The 15,443-nt window shown below is 38.0% G+C and overlaps 1 protein-coding gene across 1 annotated transcript in view; it reads left to right on the top strand.

The window, feature by feature from the left end:
• Positions 1-15,443, top strand: part of LOC128983054 (putative uncharacterized protein DDB_G0279653) — a 61,290-nt gene that overhangs the window by 32,937 nt on the left and 12,910 nt on the right. Inside the window, exons 3-5 of the mRNA XM_054402187.1 lie at positions 1,072-1,103; positions 11,305-11,392; positions 12,433-12,512. Of these exons, the coding sequence (XP_054258162.1) occupies positions 1,072-1,103; positions 11,305-11,392; positions 12,433-12,512 (200 nt within the window). The remainder of the gene's footprint in view (positions 1-1,071; positions 1,104-11,304; positions 11,393-12,432; positions 12,513-15,443) is intronic.

The raw sequence follows: 15,443 nt of genomic DNA, 5'->3' as shown, positions 1-15,443 counted from the left end.
GGGGATCTTCGGTTATATAACGTCGATTGCCAGTGAGAAAACATTGTGTGATAATACCATAACAGTTAAGACTCTATCTTTAGCTGCATATGAAAAGAGCTTTTGAGTGGCCTAAATAAAAACGATTATTCTAAAACCTTGGTCTAATTATATGCGAATACCTTCTTAAATATCCATCATCAAAAATCTTTATTTTATAATCACGATGATTAAAACATATTATGTGCCGTTGACTCACTTATTGCACGCACAACACGTTACATGCTGCGTTACTCGTTACACGTTAGAATTTTTTTCTATGGTTTAAGCAAACAATCAGAAATTTTGTTAATACAATTCAGGTATAATATTTAGTTCATTCGTTAGTTGTGTGCATCTTCTAACTAACTAATGTTAATAAGGAACTAACAACGACTTACTCTTTAGGTGATACAGTTTTTTTTATTTATAAAGGTTACTTACAGTCTTCGCAATCCTGTTAGTTGAGCACTACGGCCGTTTCGGAGATAACTCCATCGTCGGGTGCGTAGTCATTATACACTAATCTGAGCTATTTACATATTTACATTTCTTACGTGGTTTCTTCATTTTCATTGCGTCAAAGTTAAATAAATAGTACATACAACACAAAACACGGACACGACACGAAAACATTAAGGCACGTGCACGGCTAAAAACTGACGACCGACTTTGCAGTCGGTCGTCAGTTTTTAGCCGTGCACGTGCCTTAATGTTTTCGTGTCGTGTCCGTGTTTTGTGTTGTATGTACTATTTATTTAACTTTGACGCAATGAAAATGAAGAAACCACGTAAGAAATGTAAATATGTAAATAGCTCAGATTAGTGTATAATGACTACGCACCCGACGATGGAGTTATCTCCGAAACGGCCGTAGTGCTCAACTAACAGGATTGCGAAGACTGTAAGTAACCTTTATATTTATTACACGCAATCTGCCACACTGATTAATCTTTTTTTATTTGTTATCGCCGATACAAATATGCATCAGTTAAGATTATGTAGGCCTAAGAATTTTTTAAATCATAAATTATCTCCAAGTTTTTGTTTTAGGGGTTGTTGAAGAGGCTGCCTCCAAATGAAAGGTCAGTATAAAGTTAGTTATTGATTAGTTGTCAAAGACACGAGAAAACCAACGTCTGGTGCGTTATATGAAATCATCATCAAGACATTAAATAACAGCAATGGATACAATTGTATTCATGCGATACGATTGTATGGCGGATACTTTGATCACGTACCTCTACCGTAAACTTAACTAGGTGGCGTTTGCAGAGGCATCCACAAAATTGAGCGGAGTCATCAAGGGTTCATATTATATTGTTTTTGTCATACTGCAGTAAAAACCGTAGTTTTTAATGCATTGTGCGTTGCGGGTCTAAAGTAGCATTTTTAATATTTAGTGAATAAAAATAGTTTTTAGCCTCTAAGGAGTAAAAATCAGCTGTTGTCAACTCAGTTGTAAATTTCGATTGTAAACGATTGCATGTATAGAAAATATGTATCGATTCGTGCGTCGTAATAATTTTAACATACAGTCTACAGTCTCTTCCCGTAGTATTTTAGCATTGCAGAAACATTAATCCATTCCCAAACTCAACACTGCTCACCTTTACTGCTTCCTTCACCACACCCTACGTCGTGGACCTGTTTTCCTCTCTTCCCATAGCATTTTAGGATTGCAGATACATTAATGTAATTGCTAAAGACAGTTCCCACACTCTGCATTGCTAGCCTTACTACTTCCTTCACCACATCACATCCTACGTCGTGGGGCCTGTTTCCTTCCCTTCTCATAGCATTTTAGTATTCCATTAATATAATATCTAATTAAAATACATTAATCTAACTGCCACAGACGGATCTCGCACTATGCTGATGCTCATACTTAACTACTTCCTAAGCCACTTCCTACGTCGTAGACATATATTCATCACTTTCCGTTGCATTTTAGTATTTTAGATACGTTAATCTTACTGCCACAAACCTTCCCACACTCCGTACTGCTAGCCTTTACTACTTTTTCACCATTCCCTATGTCGTGGGCATGTTTCCTTCCCTTCTCATAGCATTTCAGCATTGCAGATACATTAAAACTGCTACAAACGGTTTCCAGTTCCCACACGCCACGCTGCTCACCTTACTACTTCTTTCACCTCTTCCTACGTCGCGAATCTGTTTCCCTCTCTTCCCATAGCATTTTAAGATTGTAGATACCTACCTAAATCTAATCGTCATAAACAGACCTCACACTCCGAACAACTCGCCTTTAGTACTTTCTTCAACACTTCCTACATCGCGGACCTGTTTCCCTCACTTTCCTTAGCATTTTAGGATTGCAGATTCCTTAATCTAATCGTCATAAACAGTTCCCACACTCCGGACAGCTCGCCTAAACTACTTCCTTCATCATTTCCTACGTCGCGTACCTGTTTTCCTCCCTTCCCATAGCATTTTAGGATTGCAGGTACCTTAATCTAATCGTCACAAACAGTTCCCACAGTCCGGACGGCTTGCCTTTTCTACCTCCTTCACCACTTCCTACGTCGCAGACCTGTTTCCCTCCCTTCCTATAGCATCAAAGGATTGCAAATACCTTAATATAATGGTCACAAACAGATCCCACACCCCAAACAGCTCGCCTTTTTCTACTTCCTTCACCACTTTTTACGTCGCGGACCTGTTTCCTTCCCTTCCAATAGCATTTTAGGATTGTAGATACCTTAATCTAATCGTCATAAACAGTTCCCACACTCCGGACAGCTCGCCTTTACTACTTCCTTCACCATTTCCACGTCGCGGACCTGTTTTCCTCCCTTACCATAGAATTTTGAAATGCAGATACCTTAATCTAATCGTCATAAACAGTTTCTACACTCTAGACTGCTCGCCTTTACTACTTCCTTCACTACTTCCTACGTCGCGGACCTGTTTTCCTCCCTTCCCATAGAATTTTAGGAATACAGATACCTTAATCTAATCGTCAAAAACAGTTTCCACACTCCAGACTGCTCGCCTTTACTACTTCCATCACCACTTCCTACGTCGCGGACCTGTTTCCCTCCCTTCCAATAGCATTTTAAGATTGCAGATACCTTAATGTAATCGTCATTAACAGTTTCCACACTCCAGACTGCTCACCTTTACTACTTCCTTCACAAATTCCTACGTCGCGGACCTGTTTTCCTCCCTTACCATAGAATTTTAGGAATGCAGATACCTTAATCTAATCGTCATAAACAGTTTCCACGCTCCAGGTTTCTCGCTTTTACCACTTCCTTCACCACTCCTACGTCGCGGACCTGTTTCTCCCTTCCCATAGAATTTTAAGAATGCAGATACCTTAATCTAATCGTCATAAACAGTGTCCACACTCCAGACTGCTTGCCTTTACTACTTCCTTCACCACTTCCTACGTCACGGACCTGTTTTTCTCCCTTCTCATAGAATTTTAGGAATGCAGATACCTTTATCTAATCGTCATAAACAATTTCCACACTCCAGACTGCTCGCCTTTACTATTTACTTCACCACTTCCTACGTCGCGGACATGTTTTCCTCCCTTCCCATAGCATTTTAGGATTGCAGGTACCTTAATCTAATCGTCACAAACAGTTCCCACAGTCCGGACGGCTTGCCTTTTCTACCTCCTTCACCACTTCCTACGTCGCAGACCTGTTTCCCTCCCTTCCCATAGCATCAAAGGATTGCAAATACCTTAATCTAATGGTCACAAACAGATCCCACACCCCAAACAGCTCGCCTTTTTCTACTTCCTTCACCACTTTTTACGTCGCGGACCTGTTTCCTTCCCTTCCAATAGCATTTTAGAATTGTAGATACCTTAATCTAATCGTCATAAACAGTTCCCACACTCCGGACAGCTCGCCTTTACTACTTCCTTCACTATTTCCTACGTCGCGGACCTGTTTTCCTCCCTTACCATAGAATTTTGAAGTGCAGATACCTTAATCTAATCGTCATAAACAGTTTCTACACTCTAGACTGCTCACCTTTACTACTTCCTTCACTACTTCCTACGTCGCGGACCTGTTTTCCTCCCTTCCCATAGAATTTTAGGAATACAGATACCTTAATCTAATCGTCAAAAACAGTTTCCACACTCCAGACTGCTCGCCTTTACTACTTCCATCACCACTTCCTACGTCGCGGACCTGTTTCCCTCCCTTCCAATAGCATTTTAGGATTGCAGATACCTTAATCTAATCGTCATAAACAGTTTCCACACATCAGACTGCTCGCCTTTACTACTTCCTTCACCACTTCCTACGTCGCGGACCTGTTTTCCTCCCTTACCATTGAATTTTAGGAATGCAGATACCTTAATCTAATCGTCATAAACAGTTTCCACACTCCAGACTGCTCGCTTTTACTACTTCCTTCACCACTCCTACGTCGCGTACTTGTTTTTCTCCCTTCCCATAGAATTTTAGGAATGCAGATACCTTAATCTAATCGTTATAAACAGTTTCCATAATCCAGACTCCTCACCTTTACTTCTTCCTTAACCACCTCATACGTGACACCATAGACTAACCAACACGTTTTATCTATGGTTACACACGTCACGGACCCCAAGCTAGTGTCGTCATTTGATTATATTAATGATACATACCGTTTCTGTTCTAATATCTATGGAATAATGCTATCAGCTATTTCTTTATTTACTGCATTCAAAAGTCAACAGCTGATCAAATGTCTTTGTTTACGTGTCAAATACTGCTTCCATAAGGATTACATTGAAACTTTGAAACCCAGTGGGGCGGATTCCTGAGAGACTTTTTCAACGCCATATAGATGTTGGCACTCACCGATATGGTCTTTATCACCATGCAAAATTTGAAAACGATTGATTCAGCCGTCTAGGAGGAGTTTGCGTATTACTAAATGCATAAGAGTCGACGTATAAGAGCTTCGCTCAATTACATTGAAACTTTGAAACCCAGTGGGGCGGATTCCTGAGAGACTTTTTCAACGCCATATAGATGTTGGCACTCACCGATATGGTCTTTATCACCATGCAAAATTTGAAAACGATTGATTCAGCCGTCTAGGAGGAGTTTGCGTATTACTAAATGCATAAGAGTCGACGTATAAGAGCTTCGCTCAACTATTTGTGGATTATAGCATAGACAAATAGTAAACCATCTAATAGATTCCGATTACACATGTTTGCCAAAATGTAGATACAGTATGTAGCATGTTTTTCATCATACTGTCCGGAAAGTCCGCAAATTCGTTTCTGATTTGGATTTTAAAATAGGGAACAGAAAAACATGGTAAATTTGTCTTTTCGCTAACTTTAAAATTGTATCAGTGCATTATGAAATTGCTGCTAATCACACGATATTTAAAGTGATGTTTGTAAACAACAGAAATGTAAAAGTTGATGAGTACTTTGTATAACCTCAAACTATGTAGTCTAATTTTGTAACGATTAGAAGTTTATTGCCACTCGCTTGTAAAACACGATTGCGAACCAAAAAGAGCCACTTTCATTCCAAGTGATGAAAACTACTATTCTGCTATCAATGCGAAATATCATAATTGTCGTATTTTATGGCGTAGAAAGCAAATTTCTTGTTCATCATCTTAATTTTACATTTAGGTTGTATTTCTTAAAGGGGATTGTCCCCAAGGTGGTACTACTGTAGTACTGTAATACAAAGATAGATCTACATTCATACTTTGCTTAATATACTGTACCTACCTTCGTAAGGCCGCCATTAAAAAAAGGATTAAGTATTATTGATCGTAGGCCTACCTTTACACAATGGGTTTTATGCGAAAATATTATTATATTCTTACTCTTATATTTACTACTACACGCTTACTACTTTTAATAAACAAACAACAGGCTTACTGTTGTCTCGTACACTCATTGTAGGATTGATTTTATTTGCTCTTTGTTGTATTACTCTACTTTCAATGAGTTTGTGGCCTACAGTACTCGGCGAGTTAAGGTGGAAGCCGCTGTAATGAAGTAGTCCCAATGTCTCAGTGTAGGTGTACAGGGCGCCGCACCGAGCTGGATAAATAAAATCTCATCCCAGTTGCATATGGATGTATGTAGATGAGACGGGAGGCTATGGTTCGCTCACAATTCGCCGTGACATTTGGGATTCAAATGGGTGGCGAACATGCTGGTCCTCCTGTACTCCGACTAATGGCTACAGATTGATCTCCTCAGTCTTCAGCCGCCTAAGCGTACATACTGTTAAAACAGATAAAATAAATGTAAATCTGAAATTTTTATTTTTATTGTAGTTGAATGATGTATTGATGACTCCTAAAAATCATACATATTCACGCAAAGTTTAACTAGCCTCTCTAGTGTATTGGGTAGATACGGCTGGACGAGTGTAGTAGATGAACTCTGATATTTACCAGTTGTGCCACCGTGGAAGGTGGTAATGGAATGAGTATGATACGACAATAATGAGGGTATTAGGGGAGCCGGTGGACACTTACACATGTTCAGTTGGTCAGATGACCATCAAGTAGCCACGTTAGTACGCGATAGAGACGCTAGGGGCGGCCTCGCGTCAACCTCTTGTAAAATTCCAATTATCCTCTCTCGCACCTGCTCATTAAAACTGCCCTCTCTATAAATGGCCCCGCGCCTTATGAATACCAATCACCGTTCACCTGTCCGTCCTAGAGCTGCGTTTATATACAAATTACCCTAAAAGACACGGAATCTAAAATTGTCTTCTCTTTTATTAAAATTGACACGATTGAAAGTTAGTAAATGTAGTTTAAACGCTAAATAGCATATAATAATATAAAATACTTAGTTAAAATAACTTGCATGATACATAACACATTTTAATGTTGGTAGTATAGCCCGTAAATCACCACAGTAGCAGAGCATCTTTCAATTCAAATTACACTGAGTAATATGTTTTAGCACTCGATGTAATTATTCGTGGGTAAATGCAACCAGGCAATCGGTCTGAAGATAGCACTGTATCGTTTGTATAAATGACAAACAGCATTGGATGTTTTTAACAATTGATTGTTATCGTGCATTTGCATTGACTTACCTACTTTCTCAGCAATTAAGACTGGGACGGTGGCTTCGTCTTGTAATCCAGCTATTGTAATGTATTGTAATGAGGTCACGAATTGTGGATATTTATAGGCATCCACTGTGGATGCGATACTCCCTGGTGTGGTTTCACGTCCGCACTAGTAAGTACTACGACTATTCACAGTACCATCCTGATAATTAGACCAATTTGTTAATTACAAGAAAAAATTTCGAATTCCACTTTTAACTGTAGGTCCCTTAGTTCGACTGGCTGTATTGGATCTGAATTAACATCCGTGTCTAAGGAATATGTTGGCCCAAATCACTAACAAGTCTACAAGATTGCGCCACTCATACTATACGGAAATTTGGAAAACTATGAAATCCAATATATATATACTATAGTACGAGCTATTTCTGTCTGTATGTCTCTAATACAAGTGTCGAAATCAGGCGAAGGATTTTTTTCGAAATTTTGGAATTAGGGACTTCTAGCCCTAAATACGTGATTGGTGACAGACAGTACCTGAGGAAAATTCGTATTCCGCTACACAACTCATTTGAAAATTAAAAACAATTAACATTGGCCTTATGGGTTGCCAAGTAACTATGTTTGTTGAACAAAATATCAAAAGAAAATAAAACAAAAGACTTGTAACATGTGTTTATAACTAGCCATCCACAGTATACTAGCAAATTACAAAATACAGTACAAAGGGAAAACTCAGTTGTAACTATTAAGCAAATATTACACTGAAGATATTAAATGGGGTATTTATATGTATCTTTATACTGATAATACTTTAATACTTTCTTATTAAATGGCGACCATACAAAGTAGGTATTTTAAGCCGATATACATAAGTATATGGGGTAAAATAGATGGCTTAGTCCCCCGGTACTTTATTGAGTAAAAGGACTTAAATAGTTATGGCACAGCAAGTGATATTATGACAATAAACCTTGAGAGGCATTGTGGATCAGACACATTGATGTACGACACTTGAGGGTTGCTAAGCTGGACATGACATGTGGTGGTTGGTGTTTGGCGGTAGTGGCTGTGTAGGTGGTGACTGGCTGGACCATTACACAATACCACGTGACCAGATATCAGCTGATTGCATCTGAGCTCTCCTGCCACCTCATTACAGATACTAAATTGATATCGATTACAGCGGAGCACCCTGACCTTGTGAAAGTATCAGAAGATTCGTTTGCTGTTACGTACTTCAGAGTTAATTAGTGTAATTGAATTGTCGTAATTGGTCGTTCAACATTCGGTTCCATGGACAAACAGTAATTGTTCATAGTTTTGTTTTAGACACATTCCGGATTCAGTTTTGTAATCCTGTTCTCAATAAGTATAAACAACTAATAATTTAGTGTATTGAAGTTTTTTGTACGATTATTGGTTACAAAGAAAAAAATTTTAACTCCCATGTTACTCTTATAGAGATAAATTAACTGTTGTAGTTTGCTTGTTTATAAATAGATATTGGTCACACTTGACAAATCTATTTATTTTATACTAAGCTATTAATTTTACAAAACTACATTATTAACCTACCTGTATCAGCAAACCTAAATAGATACCAGTTAAACCTAATGTTATTTAAATAGGGAATAAGTAAGACATGGTCAGGGAAATATTTAAGTGAAAATCCAACTATGCAAATGGAAATTCGATTAATCTGCAGGTTTGCTGTGGTGAGGCTATTTTAAATTTATTTCGTATCTATTAAGTGCACAACCACGATTTAATATACTACATCATCAAATTTATTTTTTAGCCCCAAAAATGGTTTAGTTAGAAATTGCTTTGCTAAGCGTACAACAACGCTTTAATATACTAAATTATGTGTTTTAAAGATTTATAACATAATTTGGTAATAAATTGCGAAATTATGTTTTAGGGGTAAAAATTAGGAATAAATAATGTCCCCTCATAAATCCTCAAAAAAACCCAAGTCCCACATCCCGATCATACTGGTTCGTGAACTCGTTCAAACCATCGATATGTTCAAACAAATGGTTGTACAAAAAGCACTGTTTATTACATTTCCTATATACTAAGTACATCTTTTAAATAACAAAAAAATATATGCGTTTTGTTTTTAGAATGCATTGTTGTCAAATATGTAGAATCTATATAAATAAAATTAGAGTTTTGTCTGTACATTGCTTAGAATAATGAACTTTTTGGTTATTTTTACATTTCATAGGTCAGAGAAACCGAATCAAACCTTATCTCAATTTCTGTCTGTCTGTCTGTCTGTCTGTCTGTCTGTCTATCTGTCATTCTCTTGGTAACGCTAAAATACGCACTTTATTACAACTACTCCTCAATAACTATAGCACTGTCCCGCCTGAAACTTATTTTCCAAATACTATACATATATGAGATGGTTTTAGACGTATTTCATCGAATATGAGACAGTTAGATATTTAACAGTAAACCCTTGAAAATCAAGTTTTTGTCGATTTTTGACGTGGAATTTCTGGAAGCCCATGTTAACCTTATGAGAAATGAAATTATTGAATCTTAACAGCTGTTTCAATTAAACAAGTTGGTTCTGTTCTGTGATGTTCAATAGCATTAAAGTTACAAGGATTACCAACAGGGTGCAGCACTAGCACTATTATTTCTTTTACATTTATGACAACAGCTAATTTGCAACCTGGAGGCGAGTGAGCGTAGCGAACGAGCTAACCTGAAGGCAAGTGAGCGTAGCGAACGAGCTAACCTGAAGGAAAGTGAGCGCAGCGAACGAGCTCCAACATACAGGTGAGTGAGCGTAGCGAACGAACTTCAACCAGGACGTGATTGAGCCATGCAAACGAGATCAGATAGTAAAAATAAAAGTAAGCCTACCGTTATAGGATCGACCGGCAGACACAGAGGTGAACTTCAACCAGGACGTGATTGAGCCATGCAAACGAGATCAGATAGTAAAAATAAAAGTAAGCCTACCGTTATAGGATCGACCGGCAGACACAGAGGTAATTTAACCTTTTATTGATTGTCATACCGATCCGGAACAACAAAAAACAACATAAAATGAAGCTATGTATAATAGTTTGGCCAGCATATCTTAAAATATGCAAACCAACTGCTGTTCGTTATATAAGAAGGTTTCAACTGAATATTATAAGATCCCCGTGCGTAGAACGGGTACACAGCTAGTTGTAATTAAATATCATTGCATGTGTTGGAGGAAAAAGAAATAAAAGTATTGCCTGAGACGCCTATTACCCTCGGGGCGCCCTGAGTATGGTTATGGTTATACTGTAAGCTTAGTTAGACAAGGACAAAGAAACTGTTAGTGCTTCTTTCAATCATTATTTGCACAACAGAACCAGCAGACAGGAAAGTGTGTTGCATATTGGCAAAATAGTTTAAACCACATAAAAACCGCCCAGGTTAGTAAATAAACAATATAACTTTTTTGATTCGATTGTGGTGTAGGTGACCACGGTCAAAGAACTATAGACTGTCGAATCATGGACTTACGACAACCCATCTTGGTGTTGCATTAAAATGTAACACACATTTGAAAAAACATAGTTAATCTTAAATTGCATTGAAAAAGGATTCAGCAATGCATCCGAAATGTCCACCGTCATAATTAATTATTGTGGTGATCTCCCGAATACCAAGATTCTTTTGTATTCAGTTTTATTTATTGGTCCCAAATACATTTGGGTACTTTTCAACATTTTATACTAAAATATCTCGGGTAATTTTAATATAACCAGTTATCGTGACTCGACTGGGCTATATGGTTCCATCAGAATAAAGCAATTTGTGTAATAATGGCGTATAATGTGGCCATTTAGCGGGGGGTGGAATGAGACATTAGCGGAGGGTGGGCACTCCACGTACACCGAACAGCTGATGACTACACGCGGCTCAGTCCTTGTGATCATACCGGCTGTGCTCCCATATTTATGGGCATATTTCATTATCTACGTGGAAATTAATAATTTAACCCTCGTTCGCCGACAACGCACGGAGCTGCTCAAGAAGCAAGGCCAGCCTAGAGAACAAGAGAGAGAGAGAGGGCAGCTTGTCTTAGCCATTTATGTTTAGAAGGCTAAAAAAGGTTTTGCACACACAAAAAATGTTGATACATATTGTTCTATTTTTTGCATCGTGTATGTATGCCTTTAAACCAACCATGGCACTAAATAACTGTAAATATGGCTCACTCACGGATGTTATTATTTTTCAGATTTGGTCCCAGGAACCTGATTGAGGCTTGTCCCAAGATAGGTCTTCTAATCGACCTCACCAACACAACTCGCTACTACTTCACACAGGTTGGTGTTGGTGTTATCTTGTACAAGTGATTTCTGTGGTAGTGTTGTACAGTAGTGGTAGTGCTATGATGATGCAGCGGTGGCTGCACTACCAGCCGTCGCTCCCACTGTCCCACTACGCGGAGACCGACTGAATACTAATCACTATTGGACTGCCTTTAATACCCATTACAATCGCCTCTGAGGAACGATCGGGTTCGGAACGGTTGTAATAACGCATCCAATTACAATAATCGACAAACATCTACTTGTTGTGAATTATCCCATAAATTTGTGTTATAAGTGGCGGCTGTTGTTACACTGACAACTTTCAAGTTGTGTAGTTGCTAAAATCTCTCTGTCTACAGGTTTCTACTTTGAAAAAAGTTATACCCGTGAGATTGTACCAATCTCTTAAAATTCCAAATTTACGATCGATTTCTGCGTTATAGCATTGACTATTGGTTACTGAAGTATAATGTAAAGCTGATAATAATATAAACAAATATGTTTTTCATAATAATAACATGAAAAACTGTAATGTCAGTTTGCAAATACACCTAGACGAACATTTTGATATATAATATGTGGTGTTAAATCTTAAAACAGAAAAAGCCTTATTGTTCACAAAGTTTAATGTAGCGTATTTATAATATAGATTATTATCAACGAGACATTCTTAATATAATAATAAATTTATCAATTCACTGTGTGAGAGATGATATCTCCAAGATATATTCTTATCCTTGACTTACGTAGGCATAGCAGACAAGAGTGATAAGTATCGGACAGTGAAGCTGCAGCAAGTTTTGTCAATCAGATGACACTATCAGAACGAAATACAGTAGTCGATGTTACATGAACAAATAATTACATCTGCTTAAAGATCGCCATACGCAATAAACAGAAAGTAAATCAACAAACTGACTGTCTACGTGCTGATAAATCATGAAAGCAGTATGTTCAGACCAATTACTGACACAATTTCATGTTATTGATTTCTTGCTACTTTAAGCTGCACCCAAGTGCAAAATTAATATTTAAATTTACTATTTTTTCAGGAATTCACCGACGAGCGAATTCAGTATGAAAAGATATACTGTCCAGGACAAGTGGTCCCACCGAACTCGATAGTCAAAAAGTAAGCTTAGGATTAAAATCCCGTAAAATGTGGGTTGGGATTGACATTTTAAATATTTAAAATCGATTTTTTTTATCTTACATTGTAGGTAACATTGTAATCTACATCTTATATAAGGTAATTTAGATATCATTGAACAATATCAAAAGTTTGTGTGGATTACTCCTACTAGTTTACTAGTCAATGTATGAAATTCTAGTTTCCTAACCCTTTACGTACTGACTCGCCAAATTATGAGTGCCTGGTGCGATTTTAACAGTATTCATTGGTGTTTTGAATAATTTTTAACCGGGCTTTCCTAATTCATCTTTTTTAGTATTTTATCATAATGTTAAGGCGTATCTGGATGCAGTTTTTATTGCTGAAGGTAAAACAAAACGTTTTAAAAGCAGTTTTGTTCCCTGTATGGTTATAACCACAAAGGAATTCCCTCGTCTGTGTGAAACCGCACTCACTGGCTATTCAAAAACTACTACAATTAATAGTTAAATATATAAACTTAATGTTTTAAATCCTCTCAGGAATATCCTATAGTATAGTTTATTTAATGTGAAATAGTTCACCCTTATTAATTCATAATTCAAATTTAAAATAATAGTGTTTGTATTATCTTTGTATAACATTACACCATGTTATTTCGTTGTATTTTTCGTGTTCACTCCGTGGTAGGCTAGTTTTCAATGTATATAATATTTTGAATTTATCAGAATAATTAACACCTAGAGTTTATAAGATAAACAAGTTGATTTTATATAGTTGCAATAAAAGTAAGTTGTTATTGGTTAATATTGGCTACCCTCTCAGTATTTTATAGTTTGTTGTTGGATATTGTATGGTGTATACTGTACACTGTTGGACAACCAAATTCGTGGAGGCAATATATCTCGTTGGGTCGTGATATCGAGATATGGGTTAGCCGCCGCGCCGAGTGATTTGCTTTGACAATATGAACTGTTAAGTATGCTAGGCGAATCAAAAGCATCTGTCACAAGCGGTTGATTACGATTTATAATGGCAGGCCCACGCGCCGTGCGCCGTGCCGACCTCACCGAATTATAGGCTCTATTCATCACCTAGTTGTACACGTTAATTGGGATCGGCTGGGATATGAGGCGGAATGCGGTTCATCCTCTATGGCGACAGCGGACAGGTTACCTTACTGGCTTATACTGTGTCGTGGGGATGAATGATTGGTGAATCTGTGTACACAGTGTGGTAGCGAGAGTGCGGCCAGTGCGGCGGCGGCGTGGGTGTGTGACCCACCGTCACCGGCGACCACCCAGCACGGGTATCGTTAACATACCTCACAGATATGGCACGGCTAACCCATTTTGGCGACGACACCCGACCCTGGCCCCGCAGCCGGTCTACTGTTACACATGTATAAAGTAAACGCTTTACATGGGACACGAGACGCCCACTTTTCACACCTCTCGGACGATGTCATTATTAAGGCTCCGGTCTCAACTCCGCAGATAACCCTGTTTAGACCTGGGTAAATTAAATTAACGTCTGCCTATTGCTAGTAGTTGTCGTGATTTTCAAATCTGTACCATATTCGTGTAAAATCTTCTTAAAATTAAGTCTTTATAAAAATATTAGTGGATAAATTTTAATTCCTAAACAGATTGACAGCGTACAGTATTAACAGCATAAAAGGTATCGAACCAGATCGTGGGAAATACAAGATTTGCTGCAAAGGATGCAGGCGAAAGATCAAGCAGTTTATTCTCATCTCTCTATACGGTTCTCGTTTGCATAAGACAAAAAGTACAATCGATGTAAACTAATTTGTGTTTAGTAGAGGACGGGTCGTTTGTAGTACGCCAACCGATCCGTGTATGTTTTGATTAATTGAAGCCAAAGAGGGGTTTATGCACGCGACGACATCAGATACTGGGGAACAGCCGTGTAAGAGACGACCGCGGCGACATAAACTAGGGACCGGCAACCTGGCTTGTCCGCCACGGTGCTGTGGACTACATCCCTCTCTCTCCATCACTCAAACTCTACTTTCTGTTCAAACTCATATGACTTTATAGGCCATTATAGGCCATTCATAGGCCATTAGCATTTTAAAAGTTTTTTTTGTAAGGTAACAGTCCATATCTTGGTCGTGTTACTATCTAACGTCGACCTTTTATGTAGATAGCATGATTTTGATATCTCAATAACAAATTACACCTGGTTTTACCCAACGAACGTAGACAAATATTTATTCATGGACAAAATATCGATGGTGATGTGTTGATAAAGTGTATATTTATTTGAGGTTTCAATATTTTGCGGTATAGCTTCCATGTTGTTTGGAGGACCGTTCCGATGTAGGTGTAAAGTTCCAGTTAGAAAGTGCATAGGAATTCTTATGATCACTAGTGCAAAGTAATGGTTGGGAAGTTTCTAGGAAGCGTTCCGAAGTACTTATGTAAAAGCTCCGGATAGAAAGTGTATAGCAATTATTATGAGTACTGGTGTAAAAGTAATGGGTGGGAATTTTCTAGGAAGCGTTCCGAAGTACTTAAATGTAAAAGCTCCGGCTAGAAAGTGTATAGCAATTATTATGAGTACTGGTGTAAAGTAATGGTTGGGACGTTTCTAGGAAGCTTTCCGAAGTACTTACGTAACAGCTCCGGTTAGGAAGTGTATAGCAATTATTATGAGTACTGGTATAAAAGTACTGGTTGGGAAGTTTCTAGGAAGCGTTCCTAAGTACTTAAATGTAAAAGCTCCGGCTAGAAAGTGTATAACAATTATTATGAGTACTGGTGTAAAAGTAATGGGTGGGAATTTTCTAGGAAGCGTTCCAAAGTACTGATGTAAAAGCTCTGGCTAGAAAGTGTATAGCAATTTTTATGAGTACTGCTGTAAAGTAATTGTTGGGAAGTTTCTAGGAAGCGTTCCGAAGTACTGATGTAAAAGCTCCGTTTAGGA

The sequence above is a fragment of the Macrosteles quadrilineatus genome, unplaced genomic scaffold (assembly GCF_028750875.1).
Source record: "Macrosteles quadrilineatus isolate MER2022 unplaced genomic scaffold, UCM_ALF_1.0 Scaffold_1__1_contigs__length_201487025, whole genome shotgun sequence".
NCBI lineage: Eukaryota > Metazoa > Arthropoda > Insecta > Hemiptera > Cicadellidae > Macrosteles > Macrosteles quadrilineatus.
The sequence above is the reverse complement of the archived record's forward strand: the minus strand, read 5'-3'. Positions and strand labels throughout refer to the sequence as shown.